The sequence below is a fragment of the Neomonachus schauinslandi genome, chromosome 10 (genome assembly GCF_002201575.2).
Source record: "Neomonachus schauinslandi chromosome 10, ASM220157v2, whole genome shotgun sequence".
Taxonomy (NCBI): domain Eukaryota; kingdom Metazoa; phylum Chordata; class Mammalia; order Carnivora; family Phocidae; genus Neomonachus; species Neomonachus schauinslandi.
Window position 1 is genome coordinate 18,563,436 of NC_058412.1, and position 22,688 is coordinate 18,586,123.

At 57.7% G+C, this 22,688-nt stretch overlaps 1 protein-coding gene across 1 annotated transcript in view; it reads left to right on the plus strand.

Annotated features, from left to right (window-relative positions):
• KLHL29 (kelch like family member 29) overlaps positions 1 to 22,688 on the plus strand; it is a 140,225-nt gene that overhangs the window by 114,926 nt on the left and 2,611 nt on the right. Inside the window, exons 4-11 of the mRNA XM_044918799.1 lie at positions 3,247 to 3,385; positions 12,065 to 12,267; positions 12,984 to 13,243; positions 15,661 to 15,859; positions 16,016 to 16,198; positions 16,405 to 16,585; positions 21,758 to 21,951; positions 22,319 to 22,463. Of these exons, the coding sequence (XP_044774734.1) occupies positions 3,247 to 3,385; positions 12,065 to 12,267; positions 12,984 to 13,243; positions 15,661 to 15,859; positions 16,016 to 16,198; positions 16,405 to 16,585; positions 21,758 to 21,951; positions 22,319 to 22,463 (1,504 nt within the window). The remainder of the gene's footprint in view (positions 1 to 3,246; positions 3,386 to 12,064; positions 12,268 to 12,983; positions 13,244 to 15,660; positions 15,860 to 16,015; positions 16,199 to 16,404; positions 16,586 to 21,757; positions 21,952 to 22,318; positions 22,464 to 22,688) is intronic.

Genomic DNA, 22,688 nt, shown 5'->3' on the forward strand with positions numbered 1-22,688 from the left:
CCTGATCAATACTTGGAATGCGCTTGGGGCCCTGCTGTGAAAAGGAATCCCCTGGTGAGCACTTTCATAAATTGAAAAATTTTTTCCGAAACAGAGTAATCCTGCCCAGCTATTAAATCCAGATTTCCGCAAAGTGAGAGTAGAAAGCGCTTGCATTTAGATGGTGACCTGGACCTCCAAACGCCCCCCCCCCCCCCACCATCCGGCCAGAATTCCCAGGACAGCAGGCGGCGCTGCGGGGCTGGGGCTGCAAATGGAATCTTTGCTGGGACCTTAGTTGGAAGTCGGAGCTTTCAAAAAGAGAGTGCTTTGGGCCCAGGAGGAGTGGTAGTTTGTAACTGCTGCGTTCTCCTGGCCCCCTGGGCATGGTTAACTCAGCAAGCCTGCGGGGCTGCGTCCATCCCTCACTGCAGCCTGACGGAGCAAGTGCCTCTCGGTGCCTGAAGGGACTGAGCACCTAAAGCTGGGGCAGCTTGCCCAGGGTCACATAGCCAATGAGTGGCAAAGCTGCAACGAGAGCCAGGATCCCGGGCTTTGGAATTCCAGCCCAGAACTCTTTCACCCCCACGTGACTTCACTCAAAAAGCTGACATCACCACCTGGCTCCTGTTTCGGGGAACGAATTCAGTTGGTGGCTCTTCTTGGAGCTGCTGTGTGAGCGTAGCAAGCAGTTGAGCCTTAACCCAGACCGACCCTGCGGGCTCCCCCACCGCGTCGTACCCCCCCACCCAAGCCACACCCTCAGGCTCCAGGTACCACCGCCTCGCCTCCCGCCCAGGCCCCAGCCACGGCCTCCTGCACTCCCCCCCCAACCCGTCCCACAGGCCCGAACCCCAACCCCAAACTGAACTCACCACCCCCTCCCTTCCCGGCATCCCTCCAGAAGCCTGGAAGTGGTCCTCGCACCTGCCGGCCTCCGCCTTCCCTCCAGCACCGAGGGCCGCAACTTCCCAGCCTAAATACTTGGCTTCCTCTGTCCTCCGTCCCCATTGTCGCTCAGGCCTTTGTCCCTTCTCACTTAGATCACGGAGCCGTCACCACCATCGACAGTGACATCATGCCTGCCACCTGCTGAGGCCCACGGCTAACAGTTTACCATGGGCTAGCTCATTTAACTTCAACGAAGGAGAAACTGAGGCTTCTGGGACACTTTCCCAAGGTCACCCAGCTGATAGGAGGCAGAGTTCAGGTTCTCCCCCAGGCCTGGCTCTGAGGCCCAGTGCCCCCCCCCCCCCCTCCCTCCTGGCCTCCAGCCTCCAACCTCCACCGCTCCTCCCGGCCTGCCGCTAACGGGGCTGCTAGGGCAGTTTGTCTGGCAACCAGGTCCAAGCCAGCCACTCCCCTGAGCAGAATCCCACGGTTCCCTGGTGCCCAGAAGACTGAGCTGGAGCCCGCTTGCAAGGCTCTTCAGGTCTGACCTCACCTGCTGCCCCATCTCGTTGTTTTGTTCCCTCTCTGCCCCACAGGTGCCCCCCACAACCTCCACCTAGTGCTTCAGGCCCTCTGGTCTCCCTCGTCCTTCTGGAGGCCCCAGCCAGTGCCCTCCACACACCCCTGCAGGTGCCCTGCCGCGACTCCAGCTCAGCCTGATGTGGGGTTGGTGGTGTGGTCAATGATTCAGCTCTGCCCACACAACTCAGACCCCTTTTCTCCCTGTCTGCCTTGGTCTTCAGCAGAACCAGAGCCCGGTATGTCCTCGCAAAGATGGACCTGCCTGACCTCAAAGCCTGCAAGCCCCTGCCCATCCCTGAGCCTGAATCAGGGATTTTCACCAGGCTCTGGGAATAGAGCGGGAGCCTCCAGCTTCATTTTGCAGCTGTAGAGACAGAGGCTCAGAGAGCACAGGGGCTTGTCCGAGGACATACAGGTGTCAGAGGCGGAGCTGGGCTCAGGAGGGAGTCCTGACAGGCAGCCAGTGTCGGCCCATGTGGACAGAGACGACAGGTCAGGCTGGAGCAGGGCATGCTGGAGGGTGATTCCAGAACACCAGCCAGCCCGAGTGCAGCACAGACCTGAGGGCTCAGGATGACGGTGGGGGGCTTGGCAGCAGGGCTCAGTTCTGCTGACCACCCTCTCCCATTCACCTGCTGAAGGACATAACCCTGCCTAACAATAGTCTAGGTCATTCTGGCCAAGAATCTGGGCCTCTGATGTCCAGGAACCAGCAAGTAGGGAGTCCGCTGGGGGCAGGCAGACAAGGCGAAGCTAGTGGGAGCACTGGTCATCGGAAGGCCCTAACTTTCGCAAATGAGAGTTTCTATCAGCGAATCAGGGTAGCTGTCATGCTCTCCTCCTTCCCCGTTCTGAGCCCTGAGCGGGGTCTAGGAGACATCCCAGGTTTGGAGCCCACGGGCATGGGACACTCTCTGTGCCGGCCCCAGGTGGCCAAGACACCAGGCAAAGGTAGGTGTGCATCAGGGTGGGAAGGCCCCAGAGACCACTTGGGGGGCACCTCTCCCATGGCGAAGCCCCAGCTGCGGACGGGAGTCTGGAGAGAATGACCCAAGGAAACGGGAGGAGGTGCACCCCGCCCCCCGCTTCCTGTCAGCCCTCCCGACAGTCCTGGAAGTGTGCAATGGAAGGACGTGCTCTGCAGGCCCCGGTTGCACCCCCTCCTTCCTTGGGGCCCCTCTCTAAGAAGCTCACCCTGTGCCACGGCTTGAGTGTCTAACATAAGGGACGCTGTTCTTGCAGGTTTTGTGGTTTTTATTCCTTTGAACCATATCCAGCCCATCGTACATCACAATGCCATGCTTTACTTGGTATCCAATACATCAGCCCTCATTGGCATTTGGAGAACTCGTTCTGTAGTTATACGACAGTTTTTAGTTGTCTGTGATAATGTATTCTCTGTGTTTCCAATTGTCAGTGTGGGAGTCTTTTCCCCCAGCCTTTCAATTTCTGGGTTTGAGATATATATATATATTTTTTGTATTGTATTGTTTTGGTTTGGGGTTTTTTGCTTGTTTCTTTGGTTTTTTGGTTTTTTGTTTTTTGTCGGTTTTTTTTGTTTTTTTGTTTTTGCTTTTGAAAGTTGTTATTCCTTTGGTTCTGTAGCCCCTCCCAGTTGCTGCTTGTTTACGCATTGTTTGTGACTTCTTTTGACTGTCAGTGTTGAGCCAGTCTTGCCAAGAAACAGTATCAAGTATTTTCCTATTTCTCTACTTCTTGAAAAGAAAAAATTTTAATTAAAAAAAAAAAACTCTTAATGGGAACCTGGCCCTGTCTGTCTTCTCTGTTCTGCAGAAATGTTGAAGGAATTGAACCAGCAGCGCAGAGCGAAAGCGTTTACAGACCTGAAAATTGTTGTTGAAGGCAGAGAGTTTGAAGTCCACCAAAATGTTCTAGCTTCCTGCAGCTTGTATTTCAAGGACCTGATTCAAAGGTTTGCCTTCCTTCCAGCTGTGGTCGGGTCTGTTCCTTTGTAGGACGCTTTTGTGTCGCTTTTCTCCTCCCCTCTCTTGCAGGTTCCTGAAGCGTGACTCCCTGTCACAGAGCCAGTAGCCATCTCTCCTCCCCCCCCACCCCGCCCCCGAGTGCCCTCTCACACGCAGCCTCAGAGCAGCCACGGCCCCCAGCCCGCCCCCACGCAGCTTTGCTGGTCACCAGGGGCCTCTGCCATCCATAGACAACACCCCTGCCCTGCCCCGAGGATCCCGAGTTCTCAGTGGCTCACAAGCCCTCTGTGAGATTAGGAGGGCTGTGGACTCCACTTTAAGGGACCCCCGCACACTGTCCCCACTGGTTCAGCACAGGGTCCCAGGCACCACCATCACTGCTGTCGATGGTGACCTTAATGCCAGGAAAGCACATCGACCAGACTGTCCCCCTGCTGAGGAGCACAAGGTGCCCACGGTGCCGCTTTTCCACAGCTGGAGTCGGGGAGAAGAGACTTGTAGCCAAATCCTCATTCACGCTGCACGCCTTGATATTTGTGCACTGAGCCTAAATGGGTGTTGTCTGAGCACAGACCAGGTGTGTCCTAAACACGGTCTCTCTCAGCCTTTGCTCCCCGCCCCCTCTGCCCTCCGCCCCGGCTATTTCTACCTGAATGAGTTTTAATGGTGCATGAGCATCTTTTTTTTTTTTTCCATTATGTTGATTTTTTTTAATTTGTCTGCTTCATGCCCTCGCAAAGAAGTCAGGGGCCACCTTCTAGCTCCTTAGCGAGGGAGAGCAGCCGAGGGGGCCGGCCCAGGGTAACGCTCCTGTTTCTCTCACCCATCAGCAGATTAATGCCGCTGCTCATTTTGCCTTGCAGCCTCTCCGGGGCGGACGCTGAGCCGGGACTGGGCTCAGAGTGGGAGGACAGGACCTCTGCTTGCTTCCCAATGCTGTGTTTGGACTTGCCAACTAACCCCAGAGTGACTGTGTTTTGTTTCAGGATGGCACACTGGCTGGCATCTCCTTTCCAATCTGTTGTGTCCTTTCACTTAGAGCTGAGCTGCCCGGCGTGCAAGCCCCACCCAGCCGCGCTGGCCCCAGCCATGCAGGAAGGGGCAGGCTCTTTGTGACTTCCAGTCTCATGGACAGCTTGGGTCTCCCACCCCCAGTGCTTGGGTTCTCTCTGTCCGAGCACAGGGGTCAGGGGCATGAGCTCTGGGGTAAAGGGGCACGTCCAGTGGCTTCTTCAGGCCAAGGGAGGTCTTTGTGCTGCCACTCTTGGCAAATTCTGGTACTGGCAGTGACCGGCATCTTAGGGCCTTGGTCCCTGCTACAGACCAGCTGGAGAGCACAGAGCGGGCAGGATGCAGGGGCAGGTTGGTACTAAGTGATGGCCCAGCCCTCAGCTAGAGAGATGTGGGCAAGAGGAGCACAGGAGCCATTTGACTGTCTTTAGAGACCTTACACATAAAGCCAAACTCTCATACACAACAGAGGACACCACTTGGTGGGAACCCAAAGTAGTGAAGGCTTCTTAGGCCCAAAAAGGAGGAAGAACGTTCCAGGCAAAGGGTGGGTTGCCTGGAATGTTCTGGAAGACAAGGAATGTTCTGGAATGTTCTAGAATTCTCCAGACAAGGCATGGGTTGCCTGGAATGAAAAGCTGGGAAAGAGGCCATCCTAAGCAGATAGCCTTCCCAGAGATGGGTGTGAGCTGGGGTGAGATGGGTGGGCAAGCCCGACCCCTGGGCTAGGGCCCTGGGCTTGGTCTGAGGATGTGGGGGCCATCAGGAGCAGTGGGAAAGGGATGTCCACCTGAAGGTGAAAGAACTATAAGATGTGCCTCAGTGGCCCTAACCAGAAATGATGGGCACTGGAGCTAAGAGGCGGTCCCTAGAAGGGAGAGGGCACCCCCCTGGGAGCTAAGAGACCTGGGTTCTACACCTGACTCTGCCACTTGTCCTATGACCCCAGGCAAGTCACGTCCTCTCTCGTAGGCCTCAAGTTTTCTCATCTGTAAAACAGGAGGTTGGTTCAAACGACATCCAGATTTCCTTCAGCTCCTACATCCCAAGGTGGCGGTAAGGGGATGGGCACAGCCAGCCCTGCAGAGGCTTCCCGTGTGCAAGCCCCAGGATGTGAGACAGTGAGGTCACGGGGTGGAAGGCGGGTCCGCGGACCAGTGTCAGGGCAGAGCTGGGGGCGGTGGGTGAATCGAGCATCTGGCATGGCAGGTTTTAGTGGCTGAAGGATGCCGCAGTGGAGATCCCTGCAAGGCAGCCAGATAGATGAAAGATCTGAACGCAGAGGTCTGAGGTCTGGGGAGACCCCTTCAGCGTACAGGAGGGTCACTCAGGGAGGAGGGAAGGCCGAAGCCGAGCCCAGAGGCGCCCCTGTGGGCAAAGGTCACAATGTTAATTTGCGGCCGTTTTAAATTTTACTTCCCTCATCTTAACCTTGGCGTCCCTCACCATTTCTGCCCATAGCTGCAAACAAATTCCTCCTGTGGGGAGGAAAGCAGACTCTGCAGAAAGGTGATTTCCTTTCTGGGCCGAGTAAAATCCTGGAAAATTTCACAGTCTCAGTGGTCAGGGAGCAGCTGATGTGGTTGCCCTGTCGTTTCGGGCTGCGACCCTGGGGACAGTGTGCAGCGGCCGGGGTGGCCCGGCAGGAGAACTGAACCCGAAGCAGGGGCTTCCCTCTCCGGTGGCTGCACTAAAGAACCAGAGGGAGGAGGGACAGTCTGTGTCCTGGTCCTTCCTTTCCTGAGGGCCTCTGTGAGTACTGTCAGGGCAGGTGACCCACTGCCGTCCCAGGACCCGCAGACCTGGGGGCTCAGTTGGGACTCCTGTCCACCTGCATCCTGGGGCCGGTCACGGGGTCACCACTCCAGCCTCCCGCCACACCCCCAGTGTGGACGCCCTCATCTGGCCCCACAGGACAGACGTGGGGAAATCAAATCATTCAGTCCTTTTAGCTCAGCACACAAACAGGAGCCCCTCCCACAGGAAACCCTCAACGAGATGGGTCTCTGCCCTAAGGAAGGCCACACCCTGATGAGGGGGAACAGTAAAGAAGTAGGAGCGGGGGAGCAGACTGAGCACAGAAATGGGGTTTAGAGGCCCCCAGGCAGAACGCCTGACTGTGGGAAGAGGGGCAATCAGGGACAGCAGGGGTGTCAAGGCCCAGCACGTGATTCAGTGTCACCGGGGGGCCAGGCACAAGGTGGCGATGCAGGGAAGGAGGCCAGCACAGAAGGCCAGAGCCGGCCCGCGGGGCTTTGCTTTCAGCCTGGAGGTGCTGTGGTCAGATGTGTGTTTCATAAGGATGACAGTCAGGCCGTGAGCAGGAGAGCCCAGTCTCACGGTGTCCTCTCCTGACCAGCTCAGCTGCCTGTGAGCCCCGGGGCCAGGCAGATGTCCTGCCCGCAGCGCCTGTTCACCGGGCCCCAGGCCGACCCCCGCTCCGTCCACACACTCTGTCCTCACGTGTGTGTGGCCGCAACAGCTTCTCTCCATAGCCTTCCCTTATTTCGTTTCAAACTCTTGTCTTTTTCCCCTGATGGGGTCAAGACCCAGCCCACAAGGAGACTTGTAGAAACGTCTAACGTCATCCTGAAAATCTTCCCACTAACCCTGAGAAGCAGGTAGCATTAGTATCCCCACTTTACAGATGAAGAAATTGAGGCCCAGAGGGTTTTAAGTAACCAGTAAGTCTGGGATGGGAATTGAGGTCTGACTCCTAAGCTCGTGCTCTTACCATCCATTTGCTAACCCAGAGAAGAACAAAAAGGTAGTCTTTATTTGTGCATGAAGTCTATACGGAAAGAAAGTGAAACTCAGGGTTGACAGTGTGGACAGAAAGGCGAAGAAAAAGGATGCAGAGTTTGAGTGTGTGTGCACGTGCGCCTTGTGTATCTGTTGGAAACACTCGTAAACTGGCCACTGGATCTGCCCAAGAGGAGACACAATTCCCACCTGAAACAGGTCCCTAGGCTGAGGCCACTTGCCCCCTTACCCATGGTCCTCTGGAGTGAGGAGCACGGAGGAGGCTCGGGAGGCCATCGGGAAGGGCAGAGCCGTGCTGAGACCCCTGGGCTTCCTCACCTCCCCTTTGTCGCCCCATCTGAGCCCCTGTGACAATCAGGGCTGAAAGCGCAGCAGGGAGACGAGCCGTGGCTTTGTCTTCGGACGGTGGGAGGGACAGTGCCACACCCTCACTGAACCCCGCCTGCCTCCAGGCTGGAGGGGAACCCCAGCACAACTGAGTGGGCTGAGCCCCGGGCTTCAGGAAGGAGGAAGGACATTTTGAGCAGACTAGAGCTAGTGGCGTTTGGGGGTTATAGCCTCCCAAGTCCAGAGTCACTTCTCAACCCTGCTGAGCAGGACCTGGGTCTGCCCTGGACTTTTGGGAGGCCATGAGGAAGTTCCTTCACTTATCCCCAGGAGCCAAGGAGCCCTCAGGGACGGTTGGTGCCATGGGAGGCATTGGCTACCCTCTGTGGCCGGGCAGGCTGCAGGTCCCCTCAGAGAGGACAGGGGTCGTCCTTCAGAGAGAGCAGAGCTACTGCCCTGCCTGCCCGAACTTCTGAACATGGCCCCCACGCCTGGGTGGGGGAGAAAATGTCGCGCCCCAGAGGAGAGCTGCCCCCTCATCACAGCAAACGGGACAGAGACCCGGCATTCTACCTTCCAGCCAAAAGCCCCATCCCACCAAGTCTTTTGGAGCCAATGACACATTTGAACTCTATTCTCTTTTTATAGTAAATGAAAATAGATGGACGTATTGATTTGTCCAAGTTGATTTTCACAAGCCCCGTGTGTAGGCTCTGGGTTTCTCCATCATTCTTTTGGGGGAAGCCAAAGGGATCTACCTAATTGAGTGGCACAGATCCTGGATGTAGGGTTGCCCAACAGATAATAGGCAAGCCATACGCTGCCTTTCCCCTCCCTCCCTGTGAAGCTGGGTGTTTGTGGGTGGCAGTCTGACCATCCCCCTTTCCTGGTAGAAGAGACAGGTGTGGCTGGAAGACCAGATAATAAAAGGAGAGACTCACCCATCTCGAAGGCCAGCAGAACAATGTGAGTCAGACCCATCGCCAAATCACCACGGTTGGGCCAGGGCCTGCCCGAGCTGTGCAAGTCCTTGGGACCCAGTGAGGCTCATGCCTGCCGTGTTTGAGCCCTGACGCCTGAGCTCCTATGCATTCAGTGGGGTGGGAATCACATCGGAAGAGTGGGGTCATCCTCCTGAACAGGTCAGGATGCCATCCATATTCACCACCCACTCCATGACTGCCCCCCCACCCACTACTGCTCCATGGTTCCCCCCCCCCATTATTCCAGATCGAACTTGTAAAATGCAAGCATCTGATTACTGAGGTGTGTGAGGGGCAGATAAGGGACTAAAGTCTGGAGAGGGCAGCTCTGATCCAGGTGAACAAATTGCTGATGGTGGGATCTCACGTGGTCTAATACTGGGGATGAGGCATTCCTGGCACATCCACTGACCCAGGCCTGGCAAGCAAATGCTGTGTCCCATACCCTGTGAGAAGGTGAGCCCGGGCAGACCCACGGGTCCTGTGTGGGCTGGGCAGCACTGGCCTGCCCCACACGCCCACCCCCAGTGTTAGGTTCATGGCCCAACCTGACAAGGCTACCACTGCGCAGTCCTGCCCTGCTTCACCTCCCTCCAAGATCATGTCAGGACCCAGACTGCCCAGCAGCTCCCAGTGCTCCATGCTGCTAAGTGGAACAGGATGCTTGGACCCCCAAGAGCCAGCTTAGGACAGGGACCAAAAAGTCATCTGTGGAGGACACAGCTCCGCATCGGTGACCAGGGCCACCCATCATGGGCAGTGCCTCCCAGGGGATCCCTGCTCATAGGGAAGAGACCTAAGGATCACTGAGGTCCATTCCCAAGACCGTCTGATGGTCAGTGATGGAGAGTTACCACCGGCCTCCCTCGGCCCCAAAGCTGTGTGGACAATGAACATGTATGTGCAGATGAGCTGCACAAGACCTCACAGCCTGGGGCCTCACCTCCTACAGATCTTGAACTCAGCCACCCAACAAAGCCTCCATCGCGTTCCCAAGTATTCCTCCATAACCAAGGGGAATGGTCATTCTGCCCGTGGCGTGGCATCTGGCCACAGGGGGCTCCACCCACTCCCTGAATGTCCTTGGCCCAGCAGCCCCCAGCCTTCCTGGGTGCCTCTCACAGGGGTCCTGAAGGAGCAGCTGTAGCTGTGCATCATAGGGGGAGTGGTCCTCATCAACCCTGGATAGCACTTGGGGTGGTCGACACCCCATGTGCCTCCTCACGTTGTCCCTGCCCTCCTTGGCCATGCAGTCACCACCCTGTCCCCAGGACCCTCTCCCTGGCTCAGACTCCAGGCAGGACAAGCATCTCCCACAAGGACAGCCACACACATCCCATCCGACTCCACACTCAGGGCCGTGGGCTCCCCTGGCCTTCCATCTGCCCGACACCCCTCCCCACAGGGTGATACTGGGGGTCCTCAGGGTCATGTGTCACGTGCACTCCAGTGTGTGTGTGTGTGTGTGTGTGTGTGTGTGCGCGCGCACACAGCTGAAGTCCACCCCAGCCCTTCACTGAGTTGGATGATCTCTGCTGAAGAAACGTAGGTGGACGGGAGGGCTGGCCCGAGGTGGAGGCAGCAATGGCCGGGGGGCCTTGGGAGAATGTGAGCAGCCTGACTTTGGCCCACAGGCCCTGCCCTGGCCGTGGCCTAGCGGGACCTCCACAGAGCACGGAGGGCGGGAGGAGGAAAGGCCAGGCAACAGCATGTAGGAATGAAGGCAGAGACGGCAAAGCCCGAGGAAGAGGTGGACCAGATGGCCCCTGAGGCCTGGGGTGTTAGATTTCTGTGCTTTCAAGTGATCACATAATGAACTATTTTTATACTTAACCAAGTTACCCAGGCATGAAAATCTATCCCGACAGCAGAGGACTCAATATGTTAAGTCACTTGAAAAGTCACACACACCGTGTATGTCTATGGGTTTGAGAAGGGGCTCTGCTCAGACCCTCGGCTTAGCCAGCACTGTTCCCTCTCAGCTTTCCCTCCGAGCCTGGAGGCAGGGCCCCCGCAGGCCCTGGTGACATGAGCCATTCTGTGGGGAGGGGAGCCCTGAATGAAGTCACAGCTTCCTCTGTTCCCTGGCCCCGTCATATTGGTGCTTTAAAAGCCCTTGGTGGCCAGACTGTGGAGAACGTGCTCTCGTGGGAGCATTTCAGGTTCTGTTGGGTAGAGCAGAGTCTCCTGGGCAAGGTGTTTTCCAGCCTCTATCACATAAACTCTCCATGGGACCTTAGACTTCATGCAGTTCAATCCTCTTGTTTTGCAGAAGAGGAGCCTGAGGGCCCAAGAGGCAAGGTGGCCTGCCTGTCAGTGGCAGGGCTGGGGCACACAGGTCCTCTAGCTCCCCGCCCACACAGGAGTCAGCCTCTCTTGGGGGCTGTAGCTTCTGGGCACCTCCACACCCCCAGTGCCAGCCACAGGGGCGCCCAAGAGACCAGCCACAAGTCACCAGTCTTGCCCCCTGGCCTCCTCAGGAGTGGAGAGTTGGCAGAGGTCATTGCCCAGGCTCGGGCAGGAGCAGGCTCCATGCAGGACTGGTCAGAGTGGCGGAGATGGGGTGCCAAGCCAATCACCTCTGAAAAACCTGCCTCCTGACTCTTAACGCTCTGGGTGTCTTTCCTCCTGGTCACTTCTGTATCGGTGTGATTCTTGCTTCATCTTATCTGTTTCCTTCCAGGTCCAGCTTTAGGGCGCGGCTGCCAGGCCTTAGGAGCCTTTGCAATGGTTTCGTATTTCTGTAGACACCAGATACGACCATATTTATATATTTGTGTCCCTCCCCTGCTGCCCCAGTTCACAAGCCCGATGCACACTCTACATGCAGGCCACTCTGACCTCTGACCCCGTGCTCCATGTGGCAAGAGGGCCCCACCCCGGGCCAGGTCCCAGGTCATGGCTGCTGGCTATCTGTGGCGGAAGTCCTCGGTTGTCCCCTCCCCTCCCCCCAGCTCTAACCATTCTGTCCGTCTATCTCGTCTCGTCCTCAGTTTCAAAGCAATGTCATGAAGGGCTTCCTTTCCATGCCTAAAAGGAAACAATATGTTTTGGGAAATAGGTGGGGTTGGACTCAGGGTTCTGGGACAGCTTGGGGCGATCGAGGGGCATCTCCAGATTGGCTGTGTTCACAGCCGGTTGGGAGCCTCAGTCACACGGGCGGCTCCCCCCACTGTGGAGGCAGCAGGGGCAGGGGGGCCCCCTCCCCGGGCCGGGACCTGCTGGCCGCGTGTGGCCGAGACGCGGGAGCCAACCGCAGGGCGGAACCGTATTGTTTCCCTTTGAGGCCAGTCCTGGTCCTCGTCCCCATCCACAGCTCATGCTTTTTGATTTGCATCTTTTTTTGCATGGACATGCCAAGTAGTGATAAGCAGGGTTTTCTGTTCTTTTGGGCGTCTCTGGTCAGACTCTTCTCTTTCAGATCCTGTGTCAGGTCGTTAGGTTCAGGTGTGTCATTGCTGTGTCCCTTGAGTCCTAAAATGAAGGGCGTGACCGAGGCGTGCAGGGAGATCTAGCCCTGTGAGGAGGCGGCGCCGTGGCCGCAGCGGGGCAGGTAAGGGACACCCTGGTCTCTGTGCCTAGGTCGGTGCAAGATGGCAGCCAGTGCGGCCGGGAGAAGCTGGAGCTCGTCCTGTCCAACCTGCAGGCCGACGTCCTCGAGCTGCTGCTGGAGTTCGTCTACACGGGCTCCCTGGTCATCGACTCGGCCAATGCCAAGACGCTGCTGGAGGCGGCCAGCAAGTTCCAGTTCCACACCTTCTGCAAAGTCTGTGTGTCCTTTCTCGGTGAGTCCGGGGTGGGGGCGCGTGGGTCGCCACGTGAGGGAATAGCGCCGACGGGCCCCAAACTTTGAAAATAGCCAGGATCTAGAGGGGGAAAGGCTGTGTGTACGCCTCAGGGTGCCGCTGGATCTCACAAGGCAGTTTGAAGAGGAAAATTCGGAAAGCTGTAGGCACCGGCAGGGACCCGGGCACGTCCAGGCTAGAAAAACCATTAGCCAGACCTCAGGAGAGCCGGCAAGACTGTTGTCAGGCCTCGAGGCCAGGTTGCTGAGGCTGAGGCCCGTGGGAGGTGGCGGGTGGGCAAATGAGGGGCGCTGCTGCTGGTGCGACCCTAAAGTGGGAGCCTGTCACAGAGAAGACATGGTCAGTCTCCGCGTGACCCCTGCCCCCAGGCCAGGCCCACGCTCTGAGGCCCACAGCCACGAGGAAGCTCCAAGCCCCGCACGGATGCTCCAACCGCACACTCTCCGTCTTTCTGCTGGGGCCTGCAGGAGCAGAGGGAGGCCCCAGGGGAGGCAGTGTGAGACGGGGCGGAGGAGAACCCCGAGGGTAGATCCACAGCTCCAGGGACACCGGAAACGGTCTTGTGGGGACCCCGGATGCTGGAGGCAGGTCACAGGGACATGGGCTCAGAGAGGGATCCAGAATGTCAGGCGATAGGATGAGAGGGCCACCCCTCCGGGGCCCTGTGGTCAGTGGTCCTGTGCTCTTGCCCCCAGAGAAGCAGCTGACGGCCAGCAACTGCCTGGGGGTACTGGCCATGGCCGAGGCCATGCAGTGCAGCGAGCTCTACCACATGGCCAAGGCCTTCGCGCTGCAGATCTTCCCTGAGGTGGCGGCCCAGGAGGAGATCCTCAGCATCTCCAAGGATGACTTCATCGCCTACATTTCCAATGACAGCCTCAACACCAAGGCCGAGGAGCTCGTATATGAGACTGTCATCAGGTGGATCAAGAAGGACCCCGTGGCCCGTGCACAGGTAGCTCCCCACCCTGCCCGCCGCTTCCCCCTGGGTCTGGGGTCCCCGTGCAGGGATGGCGTCTGGAGCAAAGCTGAAGGGAGGTGGAGGTGGCAGGACGGCCTGCTCCGACCATCGGTGGGAACATGTAGGAGCCAGTAGGCCTGGGCAGAGGGAGGCCAGAACGGCTCCTGTGGGCCGCAGACAGGTGAAGGGAGGGAGGAGAGATGAGAAATCAGTCACCAGAGGGTTCCCAGGGCTGGCCTTCCACCTGAAGGAGACTCAGGCCGGCCAGAGGCTACAGGGCCTGCAGGGAGAAGCGGGTGCCCTGGGGCTCCCGTGAGCTCAGACCCGGCAGAAGCAGCTCCACCCAGGCTCTACTTGTTGAGAGGGTCAGGAGCACCTGGACCGAATGGAAACCATGCTGGAGACGGGAAGCCACTGCACACATCACAGGAGGGAAGGCAAGTCCCTCAGAGGGGACAGCTGGGGAAATCGGAGCCAGAACCCGGGGCAGAAGGAAAGGAGGGCAGGGTCCCCAGGAGGGGCATCCGAGTCACCAGAAATCAGTCACACCCCAGCTGAAGGCCTCGCTCAGAATGGAACCGCCTTGATTCTAATGTGTGAGGGGCCCCCAGGAGTTAGTGCAGACACAGGTAGCTCAGAGTCCACCTAGAGAGCCGCAAAGGGGAGGCCAGAGTCGGGGAGGCCAGGGCCCAGAACACCCCGAGGCAGTTGAGTGGCAAATGGCAAGGGAACTTCGTTGTGTGGGGAGCAAGAAGCGGCACAAGGGAGGGAGGGATGGGCCAGGCGCTGGGATCAGCAGCGTGCGACTGTCCACCCTGGCCGGGCCACTGAGGCCAAGAGGAGAGGGTCCTCTGATCAGGTGGGGAGGAGGCAAGATTCGTTTGTGGAGGGAGGCAGCCAGTCAGCTTGGGCAGCTGTGACGGTGCCTGCCGTCCCCCACAGCCCCCACCTCTGTGTCTCCGGCCCAGCCCTCTGTCTTTGATTGTCTGCGGCACACCTGTGGCCAGCGTCCCCCAGCCCCTCTAATTCATCCACCCCCAAAGCGACACAGCTTGTGTTCCTTCCTTCAGTTCTGCCCACTACGCACAACAGAAGCCTGGATTCCTCCCATCCCTCCCGTGTGCATCGGGCCACAGGCCGCCGTCACTTGCCGACTTCCTCTCCCCAGTCAGGCCCCTTACCGCACCAGCATTGCTGAGGGGGTCTCCCGAGCAGCTGCCCTGCCTTCTGTCTTCTCCATCCCCAATTCAGTCCCACCCCGCAGTCCGAGCTAGCAGTCTTCCTAAAGAACACATTTGATGGTGTAATGCCTTTGTCGAAAGCCCCCCGGGAGCTCCGTCACGCACCCTGTGGGAAAAAGCCCACCAGCCCTGGCAGGCAAGGCATAGGGGCGGTCAGGCTCTGGTCTCCTTCATCTCTCCGGTGTCACTTCCCCTGTCCGCTTACCACCCCCCCACCCGACACCCCCTGCCAACAAGAATCAGCTCCATAGAATTCCCCAGATGCACCTTTCTCCTTCACGCTCCCATGTCTCTGCGTGTGCTTCGGGCGTCCTACCTCCTCTCCACCTGAGGCCTGGAGAAACCTGCAGCCCTTCCTCACCCAGCTCAGCCAGCGTCCGCTCTGGGAAGCCTCCTACCCTGCACCCCCACAACTCCTAACCAGACTCCTCCTCGGGGCCCCACTAGCGCCTCTACGAATGGATCCTCCCCCAACCTGCCAGTGCACGGCGCGCACCCGAAGCTCAGAGACTGGGGCTTACTGATCTTACTGACACTCTCGCAGTAAGGGGTGTCACCAATCGTTTGTTGCATGAAACTAAAGCCAAGTGGTGAGCAAAGAGTTTGCCAGGCAGGAGGGGATTCGAGTCAGTTCGTGCAAAGCCTTCAGTGCAGGTGAGAGGGTCCAGGTGCCAATCTGAGGCCGTGGGATGCCCCTTAAGGGGTTTGTAGGCATTGGAGAGACTCAGGCTCTGACCGGTGTGACTTGCAGGCCTCATGGTCACTCTCAGCCTTCCTGGGCCCTCCCACCTCTTCCTGACTCCCTGCCCCATGTACACCTCTTCAGGGCTCAGGATCCTCATTTCAGTGAGGGTGAAGCCTGGGGTGAAGCCAAGGCCGGGGACCTGGGAGGAGGCAGGAATGAGGTGCCGAAGAAGCGGACGGATGGTTCGCCCCAGGGTCAGCTGCAGCACACCCGACCTCCCCCATTGCTCTCCTCTGGCTGATGGGAGCCCCCCCATCACTGTCTAGACTGGGATAAGCAGTGTCTACACTCTCAAGCCAAACGCGGACTGGAGTCACCTGGGTCGCGCAGTACCACACCGGTCCTTCCTGTCTGCCCAGTACGACTCGCCAGAGGGGGCTCCATCTGCATAATCTCATCCACCCTGTGTCTCCCTGACCCCGCAGTACGCAGCGGAGCTCCTGGCCGTGGTCCGCCTCCCCTTCATCCACCCCAGCTATCTGCTCAACGTGGTGGACAATGAGGAACTGATCAAGTCGTCAGAAGCGTGTCGGGACCTGGTCAACGAAGCCAAACGCTACCACATGCTGCCACACGCCCGCCAGGAGATGCAGACGCCCCGAACCCGGCCCCGCCTCTCGGCAGGTATTGAGGGACAGGCCCCGAGCTCCCCAAATGCAGGTGCCGTGGGGTCAGCCCGACTCTGGGCGGTCCCCACCCCGCTCCTCCACGGGAGGCGCCGGGTGCAGAGGCCAACAGTGTTGAGATGTGTCCGAAGGCGGGGCGTCTGTGTCCCTGCAGGTGTGGCGGAGGTCATCGTCCTGGTTGGGGGCCGTCAGATGGTGGGGATGACCCAGCGCTCCCTGGTGGCCGTCACCTGCTGGAACCCGCAGAACAACAAGTGGTACCCACTGGCCTCGCTGCCTTTCTACGACCGAGAGTTCTTCAGCGTAGTGAGTGCCGGGGACAACATCTACCTCTCAGGTGAGGCCCCTCGGGGCTGGGCTGGGCGCCAGGCACAGACTTCCCGGGGGCCCCTCTCCCCACGCCAGGGCTGAGGAAAACCAAGGCCCAGAAGGGTCCACTTGGCGGGTGAAACCTTCTCCTTCTGCCCCCGGGGCTGGGCCGGCCCGGCCTGGGGCCCCTCCTCACTCCCCGCCTGCTCTCTGGACCTCCCACACCGCCTCCAGGTGGCATGGAATCGGGGGTGACGCTGGCCGATGTCTGGTGCTACATGTCCCTGCTCGATAATTGGAACCTTGTCTCCAGAATGACGGTCCCCCGCTGTCGGCACAACAGCCTCGTCTATGACGGCAAGATTTACACCCTCGGGGGACTTGGCGTGGCGGGCAACGTGGACCACGTGGAGAGGTAATGAAGCCACGGTCAAGAAAGCTAAAATCATGTTGCTCCTCCCACCCAGCACCGAGCCAGCTGAGGCCAAGCGGAGACGGGACATTTATAAGGCGATAGTCGCAGGCTCTTCAAACGCAGCAAAGAGGGAGGACTGAGGGTGGGGGGAGGCCAACAGGAAGGACGAGAGCCGCCCCACCCCTGAGATGGGGCACTCTTGTCCCTTGCAGGGGTCAGACAAGCTGAAGGCAAGAGACGCACTGTGGGCTTGGCCGGCCTGCCCAGGCACCTAGAGGCACTCCGGGACTGGAAGTACCAGCCCAGAGACTCGCGGCGGGTGTAGGGCAAGGCTGCAACCGATGGCCCACATGGGTGCCTCGTCCGTCACCGTGCCTCTGTGTCCCTGCCGAGCTTGGAGGTCCCACACCGGGGAGCCCCTTGCTCCCTCTTTCCCACCCATCCCAGGAAAGCTGCTTGCAACACGGGGAACGGTCACGGCAAGCAGGTCTGGCCAATCATCTGGAATTCTCCAGAAGCCGATACAAAGCAATGGGCCGGAGAACGGCACGTGTGAGCCTGCCCTCTGCTGGAAGTCCCAGGCTGGCTTCCTCGCTGAGGCCCACTGACAACTGGCCACACAGAGTGTAGGGATCGGGTGTAGGCAGGGGGAGCACAGGCTGAGGTGGGCACTTCATGGGGTGCAAATGCTCCATCTTTCCTTTGAGCTGGAGACCATTCTTGCCGAGAACAGACACCTGGGGGAGAAGCCACGGGAAGAACTCAGGAAGGCTCATGAGTCAGCAGCAAGCAGGGGAGGCCTCAGAGCAGTCCCGCTTTTGGAGAAACTAGTTCCCCCGAGGGAGGGCAAGTTAGGCTGAGCTGGCCCCAAGTCCCAACCCAGGAGGGCGCAGCCAAGATCACCAGAGCCCTTTCTCCACGGCCTCACCTCCTGCTTGCCCACCACCCTTGGCCCACGTCATCAGCTGTCACGGAAATCACATCTTCCCATGCGACAGCATTTTGCCTGTGGACCCACATGTACCCCTCAATTTGTATTTTTCCCTCAGTGGCTAATTGGACACTTGACAAATGTTACGGCAAAGATAGTTTCAGAGTGAGACAAGCTCTGGATGTTCACTGTGGGCTTTTAACTCCCCCAAGTGGAGCCCAGAGATGGCTCAGTAACGACATTTAATTGTCATATTGATTTGGAGTTAATGGGGAATCCCTGGGTGATTATGAGGATATTAACACTGCAGCTGAACCTGGGTCAGCCCTGATGCTGACAGCCTTCAGTGGGGCCCGCTGCATGGCCCTCACGTCCCAGGGCTTCCAGAAGCACCAGCTTCCAGCCGTTTGTCATCCAATAATAAACACATGAAAAAGGAGAGGTTTTCTATGTAGGAGTAAACTGAGCTAGATCTGTCATCCTGTCTTGCTTTTGTCAGCTATTTTTAATCTCCTAAGATGCTGATTACTCATTTTGCAAACTTATACTTGTTGATAAATACAGGAATTTGTTCGAGGATCAAATGCACCAAGCAGGGGGAGAAGCTCCGCTCCCCTTGGGCTCGGGAGCACTCCTCCAAGGCCTGGTAGCAGCCTCTACTGGCCTCCCCCGGGGGCTGGGCCTTTATTCCACTAAGAAATATCAGCTAGGGCACCATGTGAGCAAGACCAGCCTGGGAACCTCAGTAGATGGGGGAGCCATCCAGGACAACAAGGTGCCCTGAGCCCCTCCTCAGCCCTCTGGTATCTGGCGGCTGTCCTTGCAGGGACAGGACGCAGACCTGAAGATCTCCGGGTGGCGTGCACACAGGTGGGGTGGAGGATGCAGGCAGAGGGGACGCCCACCGCTTCCCGAGGAACATAACTGCAGCCCCTTTGCACAAGTAATTTCTGCACCGCATGGTGGCAATGATGAGAATTCAGGGTGACAAGGAGGTCAGGGTAATGGGGACAGACGCGAGGGTGCTTTGTTCCCCAGGAAGCACTAATGGTACAAATTGCTCTTATATTGATAATGAATGAGATATATGGTACATTATAATTATATTACATTACTGTATTACAGGAATAGAACAAGATTATATAATTATAGATTAAAACAACAGTGCAGTAGACAAACCTGTATTATATCATTATATAAATAACTGGGTCTAATACTCCATAGCAATATATTGCACTAGCTGTGGTTACCGGATAAATGATAGCAGAGTGCCTCACTCCACAGGGTCATTTGCATGTCATTAGCATATCCTTCTCAAGCAGGAAGCTGACAGATTGAGCTGACGAGGGCTTGTGGCTTGGCAATCAGCCACCTGGAATAACAAGCTCTTGGGAAATTCGCATTTGGCGGAATGTGCCATTATACCGAAAGTCTGAAGACTAACAGCCACATAATCTTCCGCTGTCACCCAGCTCCTTCTACAGGAGCTCTTTGGATCTCTGCCATACTGGCTTAAAAAACAGCCATCTGAACTTCTGACACTGTCCAAAAAGACACTTACTCCATTGCCTGTTAGCCACATAGCCTTCGTCCGGGGCTTAATTGAATCAGCCCCTGCTGCCCTCTAAGGTCCGTCAGCCTCTTCTCAAATCCTGAGTCTTCGTAAGCACAGAGCTGGACATCTCGCCGCTGCCCCCTCATCCCTGTCTCAGAGCCAGGGGCACCGGCTAAGAGAGGCCATCTTCTGGATCACTAACCCGTGACCTTGTTATGGCTCGAGCCCCAAGGAGCCTCATGGGGAAGAGTGGGCCCTGCGTGCTTCCCAGGAAAGGTGTGCTGGCGAAAACCCAGCCCACAGTGGAGGCCCCGCCTTGGGTCCAGAACAGGCGACAGAGCCATGCGCCGAGCAGGAGATGGGCCACCAAGTAAGAGGTCCAGAGTGAGTGCTTATAAGAGCAGCCCCCGGGAGCAACTGACAGAGACACTGAGAACGGAGACCCAGAAGCTGCCCAGAAAGACATCAGATCTCCCAGTTCCTTGGCCAGTCTGCTAGATCCCGTCTATCCCTCTCAGCTGCTTTCTGTTGTCACTTTTTTCCCCGCTTTGTCTGGTATTCACATTCCATCATTTCTCCATGCTCTTACTTTGTCCTGCCATACGTACGCCACAGATCTCTTCAATCCTGTAACTCTGCGCCTTCTCCGTGCCTCCCCTGGGGGCTGAACGCTGGTGGAGAAGATCCCAGGACCTCGTAGATTGGCCCCACTACAGACTGAAGTCCTCCGACGTGTACTGTGTCCTTCATGCTGCAGGGCCCTTGTCCGCAGTTACGCCCGCTCTCAAGAGCATGTGTTTCTCATCTCCTCCCCCATCAAGGCTCTTAGCCCACGGATGCCCGTATCCCGCCAGCGTGGGCTCCTGCTTCACAGAGCAGGTGGCGCCATCAGTCAAGGACTCTCTCCTCTCCCTGCCATCGCCGCTGGGTATGGACTGACTCTCAGGCCATCCTTGCCTCCCTCTCTCATGCCCGCATGGACACCACTTCCCTCTCCACTCTGGATCCAACCTGCATCCCCCCACCAGGAGCCTCCCTTTATCAGCTCTCCCCTCTCTTTCATGTTTATTTAACCTTTCCTTACCCATTTGGGCTCCTTCCTATCAGCCTGTAAACACAAGTAAACCTTTCCCCCTAAAATTAAAACAAAACCCACGGTGTGCTGGAGCTCATTCATACTGGCTCCTGAGAGCTGACTATTACCTTTTTTAGGAACTCTGCAAGCCAGTTGTCAGTTACAGGTATTATTAAAAATTAAACCGTATAAACTTAGAACTAAATAAATTGTATTAAAAACAAAGGTAATCCATACTCAAAACTCACCACTACTTTTTTTTTTTTTTTTTTTTTTTTTACTATATTCTGTACCGTCTGTGCTCTGGAGGTTCGATGTGTCTGCTGTGTCTGTATGTGGCGGGGATTCTGTCTGGCGGTATGCCGCCGCGCATCTCTTCCTAGTGCCATGTTCCGCCATGTGCCATTGGTAGCTTGAAATCGGCCGAGAGGATTCACATCACAGAAATCAGCAAGTGCTACAGAGCAGGGCTTTTTCCCTGGAGAGCTTGTTTGTAAACATTTATCAGCATGCCATCTCTGAGCTCCAAATGCCTTTCTAGGTTCTACCTTCTCTGCCCCTTTTCCCAGCTGAGTTTTGTCCAAGTCAAGTCTCTACCTGTCATGCCCACCGCCTTCCTTCCCATTCACTCCTTGATACGCAAATAGCTCTGCACCTTCCATTGCACTTAAAGTGCCCTTGACAAGACCGCCGGGAACCTGTTTGGGACTTCTTGACTTCTCACCGCATCTCCCACCCATGGAGCTGTGCCCTCTGTAGTGCCGCCACTCCTCCAAGGACCCCCTCAGCTCCCTCTTAAAGGCAGCGTTTCCCCAGAGCGTCCTCAGCCTTATTCTCACCCCCCCACTGCCTGTGAACTCCCTTACCTTTGGTTTCCGTCGCTGGACCAGTGATCCCAAAGCTGAACGTATAGGCTGCACGTCAGCTGCACCCCGCACATCCCCAGTTGGTTGCCCACAGGTCCTTTGAACTCCCCATGAATAAAACTGAAATCATCTCTCTCCTCCAAACTCCCCAACCTCAATTCCTGTCCCCTGAGAAGTGCCCCCTCCTTCCAATGCCCCACGCCCGAGACCCTGAGTCATCCTAGGTAACTCTGCCTTCCTGAATGGCAACATCAATTAACGATTGAACCCCCATCAGTTCCCCTCTCCTTCTGGTCCCACTCCCTCTTGTCCTTCCCTGGTCCAGCCTGCTGTTTCCCCAGTTTCCAGCCCAGAGCCTGGGTGTACAGGAGATGCTCAGTGCAGCACTGTTGGGCAAAGGGGTAGGAATGAGCTGGATAGAGAGGGATGAAGGGGCCTAGAAGCTGGGGAGCCCTATGTGAGCAAAGGAATGGAGACGAGAATCTGCATAGGGGTTGCGACCGGCAAAAAAAGAGCCCACGGAGCCTCAGGAGGAAGGCTGAGAGGGCCAGGTTGGGCCAGATCTAGGGGGCCTTGAGTGACTCAACCCGAGTGCCCCCAGCTGTGTGTGATCTTGGGCTATGCCAGTGATTCCAAGGGCAGGAAGCAGATGCCGGTGCCCCCCAGTGTCCGCCGCCTTGGTTGTCAGCCCTGCCCCGCACACAGCCCACCACTGATGCTGGGCTCTTTCTCTCCTCCTCGACAGGTACGACACCATTACCAACCAGTGGGAGGCCGTGGCCCCTCTGCCGAAGGCCGTGCACTCTGCGGCAGCTACGGTGTGCGGCGGCAAGATCTACGTGTTTGGCGGCGTGAACGAGGCCGGCAGGGCTGCAGGGGTCCTACAGTCTTACGTTCCACAGACCAACACGTGGAGCTTTATCGAGTCGCCCATGATTGGTGAGAGCCAGCTCTCTGCTCAGCCTGGGGCCCATGCAGCATCCCCTCCTCAGTGTTAGCTTTGTCTCAACAGCCCAAGCCCAGAGGGCCGGCTAAGCCCAGTAGTTCTGCAGGCCAGCGTCCGGGGCTGGGAGGGGGAGGCAAGCCCCAGGCCGGGCAGAGCTGCACACCCCACTACCGGGACAAAGGGCAAGCTGGACGGCACGCCAGGTGCCTCCTGGCCCCGGGCCTCGTCCTCGGGTTAGCCACCGACATTGGCGGTCCTGCCGGAGCCCGTCCTCTGGAGCGCCTCCCGGCAAAGCCAAGGGTGGGGAGAGGGGAGGCCAGGAAGAGATGCCCTGACCTGCCTGCCCTGCTCTCCTCACAGACAACAAGTACGCTCCCGCCGTCACCCTCAATGGCTTCGTTTTCATCCTGGGCGGGGCGTATGCCAGAGCCACCACCATCTACGACCCCGAGAAAGGGAACATTAAGGCGGGCCCAAACATGAATCACTCTCGCCAGTTCTGCAGGTGAGGGCCGCAGGAACTCGGCTGGGGGTGGGAGGGAGGCGGGCAGGGAGGGAAAGGCGGGAGGACAGGTGTGAGCACGACAATGACCGCCCGCCATTGGATGACCAGAGCAATTCCCAGGCGCAGCGCCCTCCGGCCGCAGGTGTGGCTATGAGGGCCAGGGCAGAATGGGAAGAGCCCGGGGGCAGCCCGAGGCCCGCAAGCCCCCCCGGGGGGCTCCAGCTG